The 22,805-nt window shown below is 28.7% G+C and overlaps 1 protein-coding gene across 1 annotated transcript; it reads left to right on the plus strand.

Annotated features, from left to right (window-relative positions):
* The first annotated feature begins 20,063 nt into the window (after window positions 1–20,063).
* Window positions 20,064–21,525, plus strand: LOC108331254 (uncharacterized). Its single transcript, XM_017565900.1, has 5 exons — window positions 20,064–20,227; window positions 20,313–20,495; window positions 20,597–20,671; window positions 21,089–21,225; window positions 21,344–21,525. The coding sequence occupies exons 1-5, from the start codon at window positions 20,081–20,083 to the stop codon at window positions 21,360–21,362; spliced, it is 561 nt and encodes a 186-aa protein (XP_017421389.1). The 5' UTR covers window positions 20,064–20,080; the 3' UTR covers window positions 21,363–21,525.
* Window positions 21,526–22,805: the final 1,280 nt, after the last annotated feature.

Consider the following 22,805-nt stretch of genomic DNA (forward strand, 5'->3'; position numbering starts at 1 on the left):
TTGTTTTCTTCCACATACTTCTCACTTTTACATCTAAATACTTCCGCACAACCTTTCTTTCAAGTGAAAAGAGCTCAACATCAATTGTTCTTCACCAACTTTTACTGACAAAGTAAGACTGTTTTTTTCTTTAGATTTTGTTGATTTTTACATATGAGAAACTAAATTTCCTCTTTATAAAAGTGATATATACAAAATCGATTCTATGAACATATATACATATAAAATTTTGTTATTCTGTCATAGAAATATTTCTGAACTCATTTTTTAGTATTTTTTTTTCAGGGTCAAAATCTACACCTTCTTTTCAAAGGATAAATTCTTAACTGAGGTATCTTTTTCTCTTTCATTAAGGATGTATAGCCAACTTCATGACACTTTTAGGAAAAAAAAATTGTTTGAAAAAACTCACATGAACTTGGATCTAATTGCCTCATTATTTGTATACTTGTGTTTGTTGAGTGTGCTTTTCGAATTTGTAAACTAATTTTGAATGTAGTGTATGTTTAAAATGATAGTGTGTTAAAAGTATTCTATTTTCTTAAAATCAACGAAACAAACAAAAGGAGAAATTGATTTTGAAATAATGATTTATCTTATTAGTTTTTTTTCTTCCAAATTTGTTGTAAATTGTATGCTTAGATATACTTATGCAAAATTGATTTGAGATAAAACAGATTTTCATACGAACCCTAATTTACCTGATTTATCTTATATGTTCTTTATATATATATATATATATATATATATATATATATATCCTAAAAGCAAATTTTCAATAAAATTGAGTTTAGATGATTCAATTCATTGTGAAACCTGCTTATTGTCCCTTCACAGGAGAGTTTTAGGTAAAATTATTGTACATTATGAGATATTTTGTTGTTAATACAAATAGTTGTTTAACAAAAGATTTTCAAAAGGAGACAAAGTAAGTTTTACTCTAATTTTATAACCTAAGATAAAAAAAAAACTTCTTATTTATAACTTATAGTTAAATTGAGATTTAAGGGTAAAATAAATTTTGACTGAAATTAGCTAAAGACACCTGTCTAAAGTAAAAACAATTATAATATATTCCACTATGAAATTAAGCACTTTTTTTCTTTCTCTAAAATGGTACACCCAGAATAGAAATTTGATCTAATTTTACAAAGTTTTCAGTTTTTTTTATCTTTCTAATTATAAGTTATGAGTTTACAAAAATATTATTAATTATTTTACTTTAAATTTAAATGTCATTTAGATGTTGAAATAAGTGGTTAATCATCTCTTAATTTTTCAACTACACTCAACATAAATGACCCACCATGGAAAAGATATGAACATGGTTGGTTTGAATTGGATTTTACCAACACTAATAAATTTTTTGCTTTTTTCAAAATAGAAGAATCTCTCTATTAGATTTTTGCTTGTTCAGTTGTATTTTTTTATCAACAAAAAAAGTAATAACATTAAAATGTTGCTAGTGATACATTTGGGGTCAGGAATGTCTTGTTTTAAATTAGGGAATATATAATTACTTGAGTACAATGTATTCAAAGTATGAATATAATTGGTTTTATATAGACTAGGATTTACATCTTAGTACAGTGTATTTAAAGCCAGAAGTTATGAGTATAATGAATGAGAAATATATCATATTTAATTAAAAAAAAATAGATACTGGAAAGTTCTGTGTACAAATTTTGTTTGTCATGATAAAAAACAAAATGCAAAAAAGTTGAATTAATTATTTAATATGATTTAAAAGAACACTTTAATTCACTTGTACATAGGTATTTATGACATATGCACATAAATTCACATACATAAAAGATAGTTATTTTTTGTACTATGTGTTATTATAAAAGAGACATCTTGTATGATTAAATATATATATATATATATATATATATATATATATATATATATATATATATATATATTCTTTTTATCATTATTGAAAAAGAAAAACACCACTTTGGTTGATTATATTAAAGAAATTATTCTGACATTTATTTCTTTTCAAAAATATTACTACATATTTAGGATGAGATTAAATTAGATGGTTATTCATGTTTAATCAAAATGACATGTAATAAATAAATTCTTTATTAGTTCAACGGGAATGAAATCATTATAATCTTATGATTCTATGCATCCTTGTTTAGGGAAACAAATTGGAAGAGTAAATGTTTTTATTAATGTATTTATTTGTCTATTTTTTCCTTTTTAAAATATTTTTTTTATAAACTTAAAGGTGGACATGGAGGATCTAGATATGGAACTTGATTGGGCACAGGTGGATATTCTGACCAATGTCAGTCCTTCATTGTTCAACAACCTCACCTATGCTCCCCAGCAACTCAATCCACCCACTGTAAAAACTATCTCTTTCTTCTTTCTTATTCCATTTTTCTTACGTGTTAATTAAACAGAGTAATGTAAAAATAATTTTTTTAATAGATGTCATAGTAATGCATATTTAATATTATATTTTATAGTTAATGTTAATATTTATTAGTTATATGATTTTTTTAATGTTAATAATTTTTTTTGAATATTTATATTTTTGTATATACAAGTGATTTTTACTATTCACTTCCAACTGAATATATTTATTACTTGCTGTAAAATAGTCATTGCCTTCCTTTCTAAATACACAATCAACTAGTTTTTAAAATAAAAATATTACAAGTACTTATACTCTTTTCCATCTATATGTATTGCTATTACATGACTTTTTAAAGTTTAGTGATGTCAACTAAACTAATATAATCTTATTTCCTCTCATTAAGGTAAAAGTAAAATAAAAAATATTATAAATATAATACTCAACTCAGTACATTGCTACCATTTACTTCTATATGTACCTAGCTAAAATAAGGTAAAACTTTATGTCAAATTATTGTTCATAATGCATGTACTAAACTCATTTTAAAATTTTTAAGGTTATTAAATAAATTACAGACTTTATTATGTTTGTAATTTATCAAATTAAGTTACAGTGAAAAAAGATAATATTAATTGTTGAATATTATCCTAAATAATCAAATACAATAATTAAGTTACCAATTTTTTTATAAAAAGAATTTTAAACTTAATACCCTCTCACTCTTGTTATATATATAATCTAAAAAAAATTAAAAAATATTGGGAGCCAAAGCTCCCGCTTCAACCAAGTTCCACTATTAATTCTGTAATATTGTGGTTCAGTGTTCCGCCGGAACTGCAGTGGCAACACCAAATCAGGTACAGAATACTGATCATACTTTCAACTTCTCCGATGAAGCAAACTCTGGAAACCTTCCGCAACTTCTAGTGGATGATAGTTATCAAATACCTCAGTTACCACAAAACTCTTCTTTAGCTCCATTACCGGATGAAATCCAATCAACCTATTGTGTACCATCCATGGTAACTTCATGATTATTTCAGTAATATATATTATCATAGTTTGTTAAACTTTTCCTCCATTGACAAACATTTGTAAATGAGTAGTGTCTCCAATTACTGACATTCGATTTTTTTTTTTATTAGGTGGGATTGATCAATGAAGGATCAGGTTCATCTGTTCAAGGCCAAAACATGATTCCAATGAATTACTACAGTCAATTCTCTCTCACTCAGAACAACAATTTACCTCTGTAGGTTTCGTGGATATTAGGGATTGTGCAGTCATATGTTCTCCTTCATGACAACTTATACTGTATCTTTGGTCTACATTGCTGTTTTGTAGGATGCATGATCTTGGTCAGCAAAACACAAATAATGAGATGTTGGGGAAAAATATCTTAGCAAACCAAAATTTCTGTGAAATCAATCAGCAGTCCTCCGCTTATCCAGGCTTTTTTCAGCAAAATTCAGTGAGTTTAAGCTCCTTTAAAAACTCTTCCAATACTGTTCATGCTCTTCATGAACCATCTTTTATATACCACGTTGACATTATTAATGTTGTCTGTCATAACTCATAAGCAGGTGCAGACACTAGCAGCAGGAAATGAGGCAACAAATACCCATTTCATGACTAACCAAAGATCTCCAGTGTTTGCTCTGAACAATCATGCTATTAACTCTCATAGTGCCTGGAATTCCCAGAGGTAAATTACATGTACTCATAGCTATTTGAATATGTAGAAAAATCTTAAACTATTATGTATTTTATTTGCATAAGAATGAATATATGTCATTTTGCATCATTTATCTGTTTTATCATATTTTTTAAAAGATTTGAAAAGTCATTTTAGCTTAAATTTTTGAATGAAAAAAATGTTCTGTTTTTTATTCTACCCAGTTATCATTTACTCATTCAATACATGTTATGTATCTATTTAATTTTTTTATTTTGATTCTCTTAAAATAAATATTTCACTAAGTATATATTTTGTAAGTTTGTCTAGAATTTTGCTTGAGTTGTTTATCTATTTGTAATTTATATGGTTTACATATAATATTGCGTAGCCTTAATAAAATATATTTAAAACAACTTACATTGTATTGATTTGTAAAATTTATAGTTTCCAATTTATATTCAGAGTTGGAACCTGGGTTCAATATATAACTTGGGTTGTTATATATATATATATATATATATATATATATATATATATATATATATATATATATATATATATATATATATATATATATATATATATATATATATATATACTTAAAAACTCCTTTTCCATTGTTTCTTAGGAGTGGAATTGTTTTATACTAGTGTTTCTTGTTACAAACTAATAGTGGAAATATATTTTAAGACTAAATAAAAAACTCTTTGAATAAATTTTATTTATTTAAAATATTCTAGAGTCAAATTTTACTAATGATGGCATAATTTCTTTGACTATTTTTAAGGATTGATTTGACTTGTTAATTTATTCAATATTCATATTAAAGATTTTATAATGTATGGGCCAGTTCTAGAATAGTTTAATTGGCCACAGACTATCCTGAAAGGAAATGAAAAGAAAAAACTCTATGCAACCTAAAACGATTAAACATTTAATCTCCCGCGAATGAGTAGGTGACATTTCTTAATCATATATGCATAGATAATTTATTTTGAAACGTTGACCACTATTTGAGTTCCACAGTAATTTCTTAATAATTCATTCATTTTTTTAATTTTGAAAAGGTCCCTTTGGATGCAAGATCAGGGAAACCAGTACAATCCATTGTTGCAGAACACTGGTTTTATGCAGCATAACAGCTCCTCATTGAATGGACCTACATCTCTGTCATCAGGCTTCACATCTCCTTCAGCACTGAACTCTGCCATTATGGGGTTTTCTGGTACTAGACCCACTGAAGGACCAAGTTCACAAAATTTTAACACTCAAATGTCTCATATTTCAAGCCTTTTAAGGTATCATATTTTTACTCAAACATGCTCCATATGTTTGTAATTGCCTATATGTGTTAACATTTTTCAACATTACTAGACCTGAAAGAGCACAGGGGACACAACTGCAGCAAGTCCCATTTTCTGTGAACACAATCTCATCACAGCGTGCAGACAACGGACTTTCTATACATTCATCTTTTAGGTATATACGTTTTTTAAACAATTTATATATTGCGTAAAAATTCAAATAATTAAACATAGAAAATGTTCAGAATTCTTTTGATTTGCTTTAATATATTTGCAGTAACAAAAGAACTGGCAAAATCTTACATATTTCAAGTTCTCATTATATTGTTGAATGTGCAGGACGCATACTTCAGTATCGAGTCTAAACATGCTGAATCAAAGTGACAGATCGCTGGTTTCTTATGGTCCTTATACGAGTCTGCAGCAAAGTCCAAGTCTGAATTTACAATATCCAAGGGTGAAAATTTCTCAACACTTTTTTTGTCCTTTTGACAATGTGATGATATTTGTAGGATATATTTCAACACATACAGTCAAACTAAACGTGGTAAATTGAACATCGTGATCAGCAGCAGGGACAGCGAGAACCCCCACGTCGTGGTCGTCCCAGGAAACATTTTGAACCAAGCGAGGCATCCTCACCTTATAAACGTCGAAAGGTAACCATTTTTATTGGCCATGCATGCATGAAGATGTTTTTGTTGTAATATGGAACCATAATGAGTTTTTGTGTTATTGTGCTTGGTTAACTTTGACTTGTTGCAGAGGGGTTCGTCCACAAGAGAAAATGTTGGGAGATCATCTTTATCCCAAGGAAACCAAAGTGCTGCTGGTGTAGTGATAGAAGATCAGAACCCATCAAACACTTCGTCTGCTGCTGAAACTGCAAGGTTCTTCGCTGCATTTACCATTTTTTGTTTTTCACTTTTTCAGTAACGATACATGAATAACTACATGCAGTATATATCAACATTTTTCATTCTCTTCGTCTTCTAACTTATGATATCTTCATTTTTCTTTCTCTAGATTTCTAGAAGAATATTATAGTGCCCATCCGTAATTTTCCTTCACTTTTACCATCGAGTACAAAAGAACTTAAAACACTTTCATGATCTTAAATTTCAGTCCCTTTGTGAATGCTATGTATGATCCTGCATTTGAGAGAGCTGGCGTTCCCATTGATCCCCTTCTCCGGTTATTCAACGCATCAATATCTGGTAATTACTTCAACTTTCTGTAAACCATTCAACTTGTTGGAGTACTTTGGATAATTTTCTTCCAAAAATTAAATAATTTTTTCGTAAACTGAAATTAATTTACGTAGAAGTTAAAAAGTGTATATTTTTAATAGCTATACAATAGTTTTCACAAATATATATTAATTAATTTAAATTTATAGAAAGAATTTCTCCTGTAATTATTGTTTATAAAAAAAATATTAAAAGTCAAATTTACGTTTTGACTTAAAAAACTTCCAAATATGTGTATCTGATCGGAATGATGTTGTTGTTCAGAGAAACCTGCAGGGCCCCAACAATGAAATGAAGTCTTTAAGCGTCCGGAATTCTCAACAAACATGGGATTTTCTTTCTCATCAGTTTGAAATTTGTAACATTGGTGATGAACTTCTGTACAAGGTGTAGATGTAATTTAGAATTTGATGACAGATTACTGTTATTTGTTACCCTCGTTAATTATGTTTTTCTTTTCAGATTTGAAGTTATAGATGATTAGCTTTAGAAACATTGAATTTTGTGACTATATTTGGTCTGAAAGTTTAGCGAATATATCTCATGTACTATTACTTTTTGTAATTTTAAGTTTTCACTGCATGAATGAATCTATAATTTTTAAAAAGATCTATATATATTTTGTTGGATAAAATGTTTTTATCAATGAATACTTTGGAAATAATTTTATTACTTAGAAAACGTGTAACTGACTGTTCATAAGTTAAACAATAAGTTTATTCGGAAGAATGTTTGAATAAGTTTATTCGGAAGAATTTTTACGAACAAAAATATATAAAGAAAATGAAAATAAAGTTTTCAGAAATTGATATTAATTTATATTAAAATAAGAATAAAAAAATGATATACAAATTTCTACACATGAATTAATATATACTACCAGGAAACTAATAATCAAGATTTAATTAAATAAATTATTTGTAGACAGTTAAATTTGTATATTTCTTTAGAACATTAACTACAACAAAATTATTAAAATAAAAATAAATTATGGAAAAAAATAATTAATTACTATAATTTAATAATTTAAATACATTATATAAATAAAATAGTTTTTATTATAAATAAAAAATTATAATTAATTTATAAATTAGAGTTTACATTGATCCTCAAATTTGTTATAATTTTTTATTCATAATAAAAATTATTTTAAGTATTAATAATTTTTAGTTTATAAAGTTATATCTAACTTAGTGAATGATAAATTATTTAAGTCTTTAATTTTTTTTATTTATTGATTATTTTAGTGATTTCTATTAAAATAATTTTTTATACTATTGAAAGTTCTACATCAAGTAGAGAAAAGACCAATTTATAATATATAAGTGGGTGCAAACCTCACTTTATAAGCTGATTTTGTGAGATTGAGTTAGGCTTAAAGTCCACTTTAACATGGTATCTAGAGTCTAAGGTTCTTTTGTGGAAAAAAATTCTTGTTGTCTTTACCACTACACTTGTCGTTGTCGGTGGTGGTGTCATCTACCGATGTCGGCGGTGTCATCGTCTACCGCTGTCACTACTGAAGTTCTAGTTTCGACTAACGATCACATGGTTTTGATCCTCTCGGCCAGGCGACCACCATGCCATTAACGACGCCTTCATCGGACCTCCTACGTGCTCTTAGCGCCTTTTGAAGTGATGGATTGGCTCCCTTTTCTGTCAAATGTTGAAGAGGATTCCCCTGGGTGTGTGTGCATGTGCCACTTTTGTGTGAAAGGATGAAAGTTGTTGATGTGGTTGGCCTACTCTTTGAAATTTTGGGCATATACAGAAAAATTCCTAGTTTAAGCGCCTGCCAGAATGTCTCGTGGAATCTTGGGACCTCTCTGAATCCTTTCTCAATGTGGGTTGCGATGTTTGTACTATTCGTGATCCTGTTCTAAGTGGCAGGAATGTTCACGAGTTCTCCACATTTTTTGTTGGGTTGACCTGCTCCAGTTTCTTTGAGTTCTACGTCAAGGGGATCAGTCACCACTTTAACACGAACCTCATTATGTTGGTAGGCTTTACTCTACCCGGGAATTATGCGAACCTTCTTCTCGAGAGTTAGTTTGAGGTTGGGGAGGTGAATTCTCGTTCTCTAGGTCGGTCAATTTCTGTTGGAGTTCTTGAAGGTTTGCCTAATGTTGAGCGCATAGGGCTACAAGCTTGATATATAGCGTCTGCGTTGTTCTTTGTTCTGTTGGATTAGCGTTTGCATTTGATATTAAAGGGTTGTCATGTTAATGGGTTGGATTCCATCTCGTGAGAAAGTTTGGTTGACTTTTAGGTGGTGACCATGGGAAGGTAAGGCCGGGAAAATTTTTACCGAGGCCCACAATGGGGGTGCAAATGTTCTTACCGTGTACTCTTAGAGGTTGGAATGTGAGGAAAAATCCACATACAAAAGACTCTTTGACGTTTAAGTCAGTAAGATAGTTTTAATATCTATAAGAATAGAGTAATGAGTATGAGTGTGATTATTAGAGTAATTGAGTATTCCCTGGAAATACTACTTGTATTTATAGGGTTAATATGGACTGTGGACCTTGATGAATGCATATTTATGTCCACATTTTAATTTTAAAAATTTAGTGAGATTCTTGTGCTTAAATGGTTGATTTAAAATGAATTTGTGACGATTGGATTTATCAGATTTAGGAATTAAAGGGGCTTAAAAAGTGATTTTTAGTTGCATAAATTATTTTTGGTTATTCTTATGTTTATTTGTGTAGCTGAAATTAAAGTTTTATTAGTCTAAAGTTGAAAAAATGAGGCCCAAAATTAAAATTAGTTTATTCAAGAAAAGGAGTTGAATGCACCCGTGTTTTTACAATTATTCACCTCTCTTTTCTAAACTAAACCCAACAATAAGTTATCATTTTCTACTACACCTCCTAATTCCCTATACACACCCCTCCTAAACTAATAAGTTAGATTCATCCAGATTATGCCATGTGGCAATCTATCACACAAAATTTTCCCACCACAAGATGCCACCTCATTAGCATTACCACATTAGTTTGTCACATCATCACCATCTTTCCCAAATAGCAGAAACCCTAATTCCATTATCCTTACCATGTTGTGTCGTCACCGTGAAACCCTAGTCGCCGCCACTGCCCAACCATCACTACCATCCATTGCCGGACCACCAGCTGTCATAGCTTCCGCAAATCCGTCGCGAAACCGTTGCAAATCGTCATAAGGATCCTTCTTCACCCCCATTGACGACAACCTCTTCTCAGACCACCACGAAACAATCGCGCCATCTAGAATTCACCATTGTTCATCATTTTCTTCTGGTTCAACCTTCATCGTGACATCGTGAGGACACCATCATCCACCACGCCAGCCTCCGGAATCGCAGAATCTCGCGTCACCTAATCCTTCAACTCAACAACCACGGCAGCCTTCACCTCCATCATCCTTCTTCGTACGAGCTAACAACCACCCATAATTCATGTTCTCCTTCCATCATCTACAAATTAATCGCAAAAATCCCAAATTAAAGGAACCCTAAAACGCAAAAAAATCCCTAAATCCGCGAACCCTAGTCGCGCAAAATGTAGAAGATGTAGCCACCCAATTGCGATTTCGAACTATAGAGCGAAGTTCGCCCAACCTTCATCGCGACGCACAACATCAATATCGTCCTCCATCAGCCAATGTTCACCTGTAAATCCCAAAATCTAGAAACACTAAAACTAGGTCATGATCTCCTCCATACGCGAATTCTACCATCTTCATCGCGCTTCTTCTAGCGAGCTTGACCACCATTATCCTCAAATTGAACCTACAAGAAAATCAAGGGAACCCTTAAAATCACCTCGCACAATACCTTTGCGCATCCATCAGAGAGCAAAGTCCTTCTCACGGTCTCACCTCATGACGACGCAGAGCTCCCATTCCTTGCTGTGCAAAACCCTAATTTAGGTGGGAAGGCCAGTCCCATTGGCACGAGTATCTTGAGTCAAAGTTGGTTAATTCTCTTTAAATCTGATCAAGGTTGGTCAAATGAGGTATTTTTGTGTAATTTTTTAAGGAAATAAAGGGGCTAAAGTGTTAATAAAGAAATTTTCAGGGACTTTTCTATAATTTTGAAATTTAACAAAGACATAAATGAAATTTGAGAGACAGTTGAGTTGATAATTTTAAGATAATTGATTTAATATGAAAATATATCAAGAGGAAATATCTTATCAACAGAATACTAAGAGTCCAAGCCTAATAAAGCGCTATATAAAGAGACCTATGGAAGAAAAAAATTAGAACTCATTCATTCACTCAGACTCCTCCACTGGAAGCCATCATCCCCCACTCCTCTCACTTTTATTTCCACTGTAATTTTATTATGGATTTTGAGGTTAAGTTGAATTAATGTATTTGTTTCTTTTGATTATTGATTTGAATTATCCTTTTTCTATGTCTTTCATATTTTAATCAAGTTACAAGTAATGATTTCGGCATCATAAGGTGTTTGAATCTACATCCATATTGATCATATGAGTTCAAGGGTTTTTAGGTTTGATAGAGAAATTACTTTGATTGAATTTAGGAACTTTCATATGATTAAACATGTTTTTGCTATTAATTGAGAATGTACTTTGATTGGTGGTAAGAATTTCAACTATAATTAATTGAGAATTTACTTTGATGTACTTTGGTTGAATTCATTGTGAATAATCTAGACAGGTCTTGCATTTGATTGAGAATCTACTTTGAATTGTATGATCGCCCTCAAGTTAATTAAGAATGTACTTTAATTAATTTGAAACCCAAACAATAATCAATTGAACAATGGTCTTTGAAAAATCGATGATGAATCTATCTTAGAAAAGTAGTGGAATTAGCCTATTTCATTATAATTGTTTCAAAGTTTTTAATTTGTTCTTCAATTAAACTCACGACATTCTTCAACATCAAATTCATTAGGATAGATTGTCGTTCTTATTTTTAAGCATTGCATAGAATTCACTAACCTTTTCAGAGTGTTCATAAGAGTAAAATATTAAAAACTGAAAAGCAATTCAATGTTAAATGGGAAATGACTAAGGATTATTTTAACCCTATCTACTTTCTTGACTACTAACTTGACAATATTGAAGTTGTCTTATAAAGTAGTATTAATTTGATAATTGCAACAACAACATATCATACCTATATTGTGATATCAAATAATATCATTAAATAATATTTATCTCAAGTAGATAATAATAATGAAGTGATACATTACCATAAATAATAACCATAATATCAAATTAGTAGAATAAGTTACGATTGCGTGAATATATTAATATTTTCCTAATAGATGTATTTTGAGTTAACTCAAGATGAAGAAACTTAATAAATATAATTGGATTACACTATTGAGTTAGATGGATACACAAAATTAGATGTTGAGAATATGTTATTAATGCTTCACACCATTTTTTTAATAACATTTTTGTCAAATTGACCGAATAAATTAAGGAACTATCTCTTAAAAGAATATAAAATTTAATTCAAATGAAAAAAAAACTAGATTATTAAATATATTTTTTATTACATGTTTTATAATATATATATATAATCTTTTTCATTTATTTTCAATAATCATTCACCTATGTAATTATATATTTTAAGAGATAATATTTTTCTTTATCAAATTTGGACAACTTATAATTTCTTTTTCTTTATATTATTATTTCTTTTACTATGTTGATGGTTAGTGGGTGATATACGGATGTTGGGAGACATATGAAAAGTGATTATTATTGGTCTTTTTAGAATAATCAGGGTTCTAGGTCAGAAACAAATGTTAAAATTGACCATCAAGTTTACCTAAAAGATTGAATGAACTGACAATGATGTTCGTAGTCCGAGGCATTCATGAAAAAACTGTTTTGATAACCACTGAGAATGAGTATAAAAATTTGGGCTTCCAGATATTTTTATTTCTTGTCATGTACAAGGGAAAAAAATACGTGAAGGTGAGAATAAATATAATGTAAAATAATCTAATACTAAAAATAATATATATATATATAAACAAATTCCATTTTATTTTATATTAAAAGAATTTGATTTAATTTTGTAGTTATTTGTTGAAATAAATAAGTTTTGTTTTGATTAATATTTTGAAGACTGTGTCAACTAAAAATAAGATGAATTTATAATATAAATACAAAAATTTATTTTTTAAATTGAATTTTAGGTTGAGTTAAATCTTATTTATTAAGATTATATGAAAGTAATTCAAAGTGTATCTTAACAATATTTATTATGTATCGTGTTATCTGTTATCAAATTATTAATTAATATCGATAAGTATATATCTTGACTATAAATAGAGTGAATTTAAAGTATATTAGTCATGCTATGTTATAATTAAGTAATTTCATATGTAAAAATATGTTCAATTAAATATATTATTTAATTAATTAAAATTTTATTTTAAGAAGTAAATTTTAAGTTTAATTTAATTTTATAAAACCTGTTTGCAAAATAAGATTGGTAAGTGCTTATATATTTAAATTGACGTTATTTCTATTCGAGATAAAATTGTCAACACACTCTTATCGTGCCGAGATATAAATATAAGTTATAGAATTAAAAATTATAATTATTTACAGAAAATGTAAATTTAAGATTTGGATTAAAATATTTAAATTTTAAATTATAAATTATAAATTTAAGAATTAAATTTATTAAAATATTAGAGTTGTCACTTGATCAATCATGGTGAGTCCTAACATACTCTTGAAAAAAAACTCTTTTGAGTAATAAAATGATCATGTTAATTAAATAAAAAAAAATTGTCTTAATTAGGTTTTAATTTTTTAAAAATCAAATACATTGTAAAAGATAAAATTGTTTTGCTTAGTTAATAAGAAGTGATTTTTTTATATTGTGATAAATACTTAATTTTTTATACATTATGTATTTTTTTATAGCATTTTAATAGTTTTTTAATTGCTTTTAATTTTATAAAATAGAAAATCAACATGATTAGAAATTTAAACATAAGGATAGAAGTTTCATGTTAAAATATAATATACAAAAAAAATCAATAAAATTACATTTTAAAATTTTGGGTTAAAAATAACATTTTATATTACAAGAGTAGAAAAATGCGAAACTAATAAACTACATACATGTTGAATAATTGAATTAATAACAACTACCTTAAAAAATGAATATAATCTTTAAAAATGAATATAATCTTTAAGTATTCTGATAGTAATAAATTTAGTAAATATTAAAAAATATACATCATAAACTACTTAATATTGTAAATTATTTATTGTTAATTTTGATAAAATTCATTAAAAAAAATAAGAAATTACTTACTTAAATATGTTTATATGAGAAATATTATATATATATATATATATTTGTACAACAATATTAAATGACTATATACACTTTAAAAATATATTAAGTCAATCAAGAAAATTTATTAGATATTTTTATTTAGTCAAGGATTTCAACTACCTATGTTACTGTCTAATTTTCCTATATAAGTGAGGAGTGTATATTTATGCTCACATTTATGATTTTAATTTCAAAATTTTAGTGAGATTATTGTGTTTAAATGATTGATTTGAATTGAATTTGTGAGGGTTTAAGAATTAAAGAGTTGTAAAAAGTGTTTTTTAGCGTAAACATTATTCTTGGATGTTATAATGTTTGTTGATGCAATTGCAATTAGAGTTTAATTGATGTAAAACATGAAAATAAGTGGCTTAAATTGCAAAATAGGTTCAAAAACAAATTTTGGAAAATTGCTTCTCCACCACTCCAAGTGTTCCCTACACTTTTCCACAATTTTTTATATTCCAAAAATATTTTACTTTAATTTAACTTTATTTATCTTTTTTTAAAACCCTAAATCTCCTTGCACCCCTACACCTCCATGCTTCTGCATATGCACATACTGTAGAAGAGAGTTCCGCTCTCCGCCCAAGCTCTAGGCAGCCACATGAACGTCCACCGCCGCGTCACGACCAGACACTACATAGCCATGCTCCTCTAGTGACACAACCATGGTATCTCCGAATAGATGCTTCACTTTAAGTTATGCAGGCATCGAAATTTCAAATTTTCCCTTGTGGGTCTCTACATCTTTCGTTTCTTCGTCATAATCCGTTAGGCGCCTTCCATAACGTTCCTGGATGCTTCTGGCCACGGCTTCAAGATCTTCATGATCTTCTTGGTGATGTGGTAGCATTGGCCTATTCCGCATCCTTCTCCCATCATCTTCTTATGGTAGATCGGCTCCACCCTCAACAATGAAGTCTGGATGTTTCAACAATTGTTAACTTGTCTACATAACTAATAAATATATTTTACACAAAGATAGAGTGGAAAGGATTCAAATGCTTTGTAGTTTGTTTTTGTAATTTAAGAAAAGTATGCATAAAGTGCAAATTTATTGTTCTGTTAAGTTTGAGGATATAAAATACTATATGCGCACAGAAAACCATCACTGCAGTACGTAATTTCATCTTCTTTCAATAAATGTTTTCAGTTCAAATTTGATGTTCTTTCACAAGCAAAACCATAAATAACAAAATTGATTCTCAATTTCTTAAAATTTGTCTATTATCATAATATACAATAGTAAAAATACTCTTATAAGGGGATTCAGTATACATAAACAAACAGTTACGAATATGCTCTCTATTTTAAATATTTGAAGACTAACAACCAATCAGAAATCATCTTTAACATGAATATCAAAACATTTATCATATTAACAAGTTTACACCTTTACAATGTACATTCTAATTAAATTCTAACATCTCAAGCCATTGTTTCAAAATTCAATGACCGTACTACCCCAAAATACCATAAAAATGCATTCCAGGCAAATTCTTAGAACAAATCCTACACATCCTTATTCGACACCCTAGAAACAATTTTAGCTTAAAAATGGAAACTTAAAAGGTGAGTAATGAAAGCAATGAAAGACAAGACGAACCAGTGAGGTCGCCAATGATGAGGACGAGGGAGGGGTTGATGACGGAGAGAGAAGGGCCCACAAATTCGGTGAAATCAGGGCTCGATTTGGATGGTGAACGGGAAATGAAGATCGGAAAGCTGAACCACCCAAACCACAGAATCGCGGCCTTCTTTGATGTGTGTATCTCCAAAAAAATTAGAAGCGGAAACCTTCTTGCACTAGAGAGTGGATAGATTTTGAGAGTGACTTGATGTTTCTTTGATACCACTCACATAACCCTTATGCTTTGCTGCAAATTAAAATCAAACGCAACTAAAATTAGAAACTAGAAAGCCTAACCCGTTTCCAATTTCTTTCCCACTGCAAAATATAGCAAAATATAGGATCATGATACCTATCTGTGGACGGATATCCATGTCTGTTTGTCCTTCAACGGATGTCGATATCCGTCCATGGATATTGACATCCGTTTAAGAATCTAACGTATATTTACATCCGTTTTAAATGTTAATAAAGGGAAGAAAAGGAATGAGGAGGTGCAATGAACAATATGTGGTGGTGGAGGGAGTAACTCCCCAAATTTTGTTTGGAAAAGAATATACAAATGGGTCAAACAAACAATCTTTATTACTACACCCCCCTAAATTTCCCTACATACACCCCTATTTTCTTAACTATGCCCAACATTCAGATTTTACCCTTGCACCCCCTAAATTTCCCTACACACACCCCTCCTAACTAGACTATCAAATTATGCCAAGTGGAAGTCCTCAACTAACAAATCAATCCACTAGATACGACCATGTCATTGATCTTTACATCCATCAGTGGTCCAACTACATGTTGTCACCTTGTTAGCTCTGCCACATCACCTACCATGTCATCACCATCTTCTACCTCCAAAAACCCTAATTTCCCTCAAGACAGAAACCCTAGCTGTCAGCCACCTTGTCGTCGTGTCGCAATCGTGAAGTCGTCGTGAGGACACACTTAGCATCACAACAGGTTCATCTTCTCACGCAATCAAACTCAGGCCGCCACATCGTCAACCTTTCCACGCTGCCAAAACCATGCGCCACCACTGGGTGAGTCTCGCCGTCAACCATGCGAAATCTGCGAGTTCCTTTGTTCTCCATCATCTGTGAAAATCACAACTCATTCATTCTCTCGGACTCCTCCACGGGAAGCAATCATCCACCACTCCTTTCACTTTTATTTTACCATGTATTCCACTTCATTCATAGAGAGTTAAGCTTGGCTATTCCAATGTAATTTCAATATGGATCCTGAGGTTAAGTTGAATTAATGTATTTGTTTCTTTTGATTATTGATTTGAGTTATCCTTCTTGTATGTCTTTCATCTCTCAATCAAGTTACAAGTAATGATTTCTGCATCATAAGGTGTTTGAATCTACATGCATATTGATCATATGAGTTCAAGGGTTTCTAGGTTTGATTGAGAATTTACTTTGATTGAATTTAGGAACTTTCATATGATTAAATGAGTTTTTGCTACTAATTGAGAATGTACTTTGATTGGTGGTAATAATTTCAACTATAATTAATTGAGAATTTACTTTGATTAATCAACTTTTAATTTGGTTAGGAGATTTAAGAATAAACATGATTAAACATAATTGGATTTGATTAATAATGTACTTTGTTGAATTCATTGTGAAGAATCTAGAAAGGTCTTGCATTTGATTGAGAATTTACTTTGGTTAACGGTATGATCGCCCTCAAGTTAATTAATAATGTACTTTAATTAATTTGAAACCCGATTAATGATCAATCGAACAATAATTTGTGGATAACCTATGATGAATCTATCTTGAAAAAGTGGTGGAATTAGCCTATTTCATTATAATTGTTTCTAAGTTTCCTATTTGTTCTTCAAACATTCTTCAAACATTAACTTCATTAGCATAGTTTCTCACTTTTGTTCTTGAGCATTACATAACATTTATAAGAGTCAAATATTAAAAATAATTTCGTATTTATTGGGAGACGACTCAAGGTTACTTTAGCCGTATCTACTTTCTTGAATACTACTTGACAATACTGAAGTTGCCTTGAAAAGTAGTATTTTTGATAGCTTCAACGACAGCGTATCAATAAGAAAACAATCAAGTTTATTGAAATCTCTTTCCAAGTCTATTTAGTCTGATTAAAATGTTTGTATATAATTATTTGACAAATTAAAACTACTTAGATTTATAACAAATTAGGAGTTAATTATATTTTCTCTTGTATTCAAAATATTTTTTTTCTAAAAAAAGGTTCATGCCCACAAGGCTCTTGTAGATATTTTGACCTTGTAAAATTTTTTTTATACAGGATTTTTTAGCTTTGTGAATTTTTCAAGCTCAAACTCATGTGGGACAGGACCAAACTATGCAAGGAAGACCAAGTTAACAAGTCTAAGAGTATAAATCAAAAAGGAATATTTTTGTATTTTAAATCAATATTAATGAAATTATGTTTTCTGTAATTATGTTAAAACAAGTATAAAAAATCTTAAAAATTATTTGAAAGCTCGTTTATGTGAAAGTCAACATAACTCATCTGAATGCATTTTTTGAAATCCTGACTGGATCTTTGTTATTGGTCCAAAAATATTAATATGCCAGATTGAAATCCTGACTGCATGCTTTGTTATTGGTCCAAAAATATTAATATGCAAGATTGTCCCAGGAATATTATTTAACTAGTATTAAATACAAGACATTCAGTTTGTACAGTTACATTGTTTCTGACAAAACAAAACAACTATATTTAATAATATATTATATTAATATAGTTATTTATTATTATCTTTCAAATAATGGTCAAAGAACTTGTAGCAATCAATATTTTTTAAAAGATATCAAAAATACATTAATAGCACATTCAATTTATATTTATATATATTAAATATATGTTTAAGTGTGGCATTAAAAGCTTTAGAGTTATTTATGAAATACAATACGTTTTCTTTTCCAATTTTAATAAATTACTTATAAAATTTTGTATTTGATCATTTCCATTTTTATATCACAATATATAAATTAATTAAACAAATAAAAAATGTTAAAAATATAAATAAACAAATATTTAATATTGTCTTGAATGTTAAAAATAAAAGTTATATAAAGTAAGAAAAGGAACCTCGGAGCAACAATATTTTTACTCTTAGTTAATAAAACTGATCACACACATATTTTTAAAATAAATAAAAGAAAACATGTAAACTATATATTACTATAATATCTCAATTATAACTGTACCTAAATTTGCACATTTTTCTTATATTTTGATAAACAAAAATTAAAAAAAAAGGTTTTTTCACATCTCATTTCAAAATATTTCAGACATATTTTCTTTCAGTAAATTGAAAATAAAATATGACTTAACTTTAAAGAAAATTAAACTTTAAATTTGTATTTTTTTTTTCATTTAAGTCAGACGCGTCATATATAAAATTAACAAGTTAAAGAACGTGTGAGACAGATGATGTAATCTATTTGGATTGATAAAGTTAAAGAAACTAACAGAATTGATTATACAAGTGTGCCATGATATACTATGAAATTAATTGCATTCAATGAATAAACTATTTAAATTAATATGAGCTTAATTAAATTTTAACTTCGTATGAAAATTATAATTAATGTTTTATTAAATATTTTTAGTGTATTAAATATTTTAATTTTTTGTATATATTTTTTAACTGAGTTAATGAGTTTAGATGATTTAATTTATTTGTTAATAGGTGAGATAACTATTGTCTTAAAAATATAAGTTATTATTACTATAAAATGATAAGGATGAAATAATAAATGAATTTTATTATTTTTATTAAAAATGTGATAATAATAATGATCATGGTAGAAATAGAATTTTTTTTATCATTATAGATGATGATGTGAATTCTATCAACATAATTTTTAGAAAAATAATAAAAGTAATTTGTGGTTTTATATTAATTGTAATATCATTTTTATATTAATTATTAAAAGAAAAATATGTGTGTCTCTATTTGTATGATAATAAAAAATAATAAAATTATTATTATTATTGTAACTATAAAATTAAATAAAATAAATTTAATAACTTAATAAAAATAATAATAACATTTGAAACTTAATTTAGAATTAAAAATTTAGTTAATTTATTAATTTAGATCCTTATTTTATTAATTTATACCAGTGAGTATTCAATAAATAATAAATTTAATAAAAATACAATTAAAAATATAGTAACATTTGAAACTTAATTTAGGTATTAATATAAATAGTTAATGGTCCAATTTTTATATTATATTTTGTTTTGTCGTATTAACGAGGATGGCGTTAGAATTAACTATGTGATTGAAGTTACGAAAATCTGTTCATCCTAGTGTCAGTTTCAAATATTTTGACAACAAAGCATCCAGTCTGTATTCTCTTCTGAGAGTGGGCCTTGTCTTCCAATTTTCATGACCAAAAAAAAAAAAGTTTGCTATTTATAGAGTGCTTGACTGCTTCTCTTTCTCACTTTTGTCATTCAGAAATGGATGATGTACAGAACATGGAAGGGGAGTTTGAACCAACTACCCTTCATATGTTCATTGACTGCTACCATGAAACCTTTCTACCAACATTTTTACACTCCCAGACTGCTTTTCAAACTATTGAGGACACAATAACTGAGTTGGCTGCTGTTTCTACCTCTCTCGTAAGCACTAAAACTACATTCCTTCTCCTCCCGTATCTATTATTATAATCTGCTTTAATCTTTTTCAAACTCTAACTCCAACTAGAAATGTCTGTTTTTGCAAGTTGCAATTATGCAGGCTGCTGAGTTGGTGGTTGAAATCATGGACCCTCCGCCATCGTCTTACGAGGGTTCTTCAACGGCAGCGCCTCTTACTTTTGTTCCGAACGCGCTGCCCCAGTTTCCACCAAACTCTTCAGTTCTTAATGCAACACAATCAAACAGCGCGGTAAATTAACTATCCAATTATTAAATGATTTATACAACTAATCCGACTTTCTTCAATAGGCTTTGCTTTTTCTGAAACTAAATATCTGGATCTGTATGTAGGTTGGTGCAAGGACTGGGAAAAGTGAAAGACCAAGTTCACAAAACTGGAAGGATGAGATTGCACCCCGTTTTAAGGTATAATGCTTTACGTTCATTTGAGTTTTCTTTGTCTCCATTTCAAAAATCATGATTATGTTCCTCCGAATAACTTCATGTAATAATGTCATTGTGTCAATATTTTTATACTATTTTTTACTTTATTTTCTGGAAAATATAAGAAAATCCTTATTCACAATGTCCTGGTCGTCCCCCAGAACTTTGTTATGCAGAAGGTAAGCTTTTCACCTAAAACATAAACAAACGGTCACATCAGTCTTTACAAGAAAAGAAAAAGCTATAAATTTCTTAATAATAGTGCTACGTAGTTTCAGAACTAAATATAGTAGTTTACTCACTATACAAATGTGGATATGTTTTTTTCAATTTCTGCAAGTGATAGAGAATAACACAAAAATGAGATTATAAGGTTGTTCTGGTTGGTTTGTTTTGAAGGTTTCTTCCGAAACAGGAAAACGTGGATCAACCAGCACATCACAAAGAACACAAAGGACGACGAACAATGTGGTGATAAGAGATTCAAGCGTTGTACTTCCAAACCCCCATCTTAGATTATTCGAAACCACCACCAGGTAATTAGTTACAGTGAGTTTACAGCATCATGAAATTAATTACATTACAAGCCAAATTTTACATCCTGAGCTATAAAAGAGCTTCCCATTATGACAGATGATGATTTTGTTTATGCAGAGAACTAATGTGGGTGTAAAGAAGCGTCAAGGGACAGGGAATTCTCAAAGGACGATATCAATTTGTATACTCAAATTGCTTTTCACAATTCTGATTACTAGAAATTGCCACTCAATATTAAGTTAAACATTCATGTATTCATATAAACAATCTTATTTGTATACTCAAATTGCTTTTCACAATTCTGATTACTTCATTAGTATTAACATACACTTATGAAGCCTCAATACGTATAGTAATACCAAAAGGATATGGAAATGGTATGGATAAGCTGATTACAAGTTATACAATATTCATCAAATCAGATAAATTTATTTTATTTTATAATTATGGTAATTACAATTTATACGAGTATTTGTAATCATAAAAATAAAATATATTTTTGTAAATATCATAACTGGTGTTGACTATATGTATCAATAAAGGCATCTATTATATAGAACTTAAAAAGTATTAATTGTATATAATAAAGTTCACAATAAAATGTAACGCTACATTTTTATCTAATATTTATTCTTTCCTTCACCACTATCATCTAAACAAATATAATTTATAAATTCAATTCATTAAGAGACAACTTTACATTAAGTTTAATGGGTTGAGAGACAACTTAAGTCTAACATTATCATCACATGTATTTCCTTAAATGTTCCTCAATCTTGTTTCTATTATTTCATTCAGCACCTTTAATCTTTTCTCAACCAAAAGACAAATGTTAGAAGAAGTATATTTATATTTATCTATTTTAATTCTCTTCAGAGATGAATAAATTCAAATTCCTCTCATAAACCACGTAGAATATGATTGCTTAAAAAACTTTAAAGCAAAGCAAAGTTTCGAATACTATTATATAAAAGGCATATCCTGAAAAAAAAAAGATAACAAAATAAATAATAATTACTTTTCAGATACATATCTAAGCATTCCATAAATATCTAGAAGTGTTCAAACAATATTTGAAACGTATTTTTGAATTTTTCTGCATTATATTATATATATAAATATAGATAAATCAACTAGACCTATCATTTTGCAACAACCATATGTAATATATAAGTATATATGATTTAAATATTAATTTCCCTTTTAAATATAATAGTTTAATATATAGATTATAATAATGTACGTCTTTTCATTAAAAAAAACAACGCTACCTTTTAATATTTTTATTATAATAACTTTACCTATTATATATAATTGTTTTCATTAAAATAAAATCATTTGCATTAAAACAACTTATACACCATGAAAAGAAAAGGTTAATGAAATTCATCATTTTTGTCAAAACATCCCTTAAGAAACATGTCTTTATTTCGCGTACTGCTTGAAGTTGAAGTATCAATATATGCTAGTGAAGGATATGATAAAATTTATTTTAGTGAAGGATAAAATATGGTTTAGTATAATATATATATATATATATATATATATATATATATATTCTATAATATTGAGGTAATAT

This window comes from Vigna angularis, chromosome 4, assembly GCF_016808095.1.
Source record: "Vigna angularis cultivar LongXiaoDou No.4 chromosome 4, ASM1680809v1, whole genome shotgun sequence".
In the NCBI taxonomy this organism is placed as follows: domain Eukaryota; kingdom Viridiplantae; phylum Streptophyta; class Magnoliopsida; order Fabales; family Fabaceae; genus Vigna; species Vigna angularis.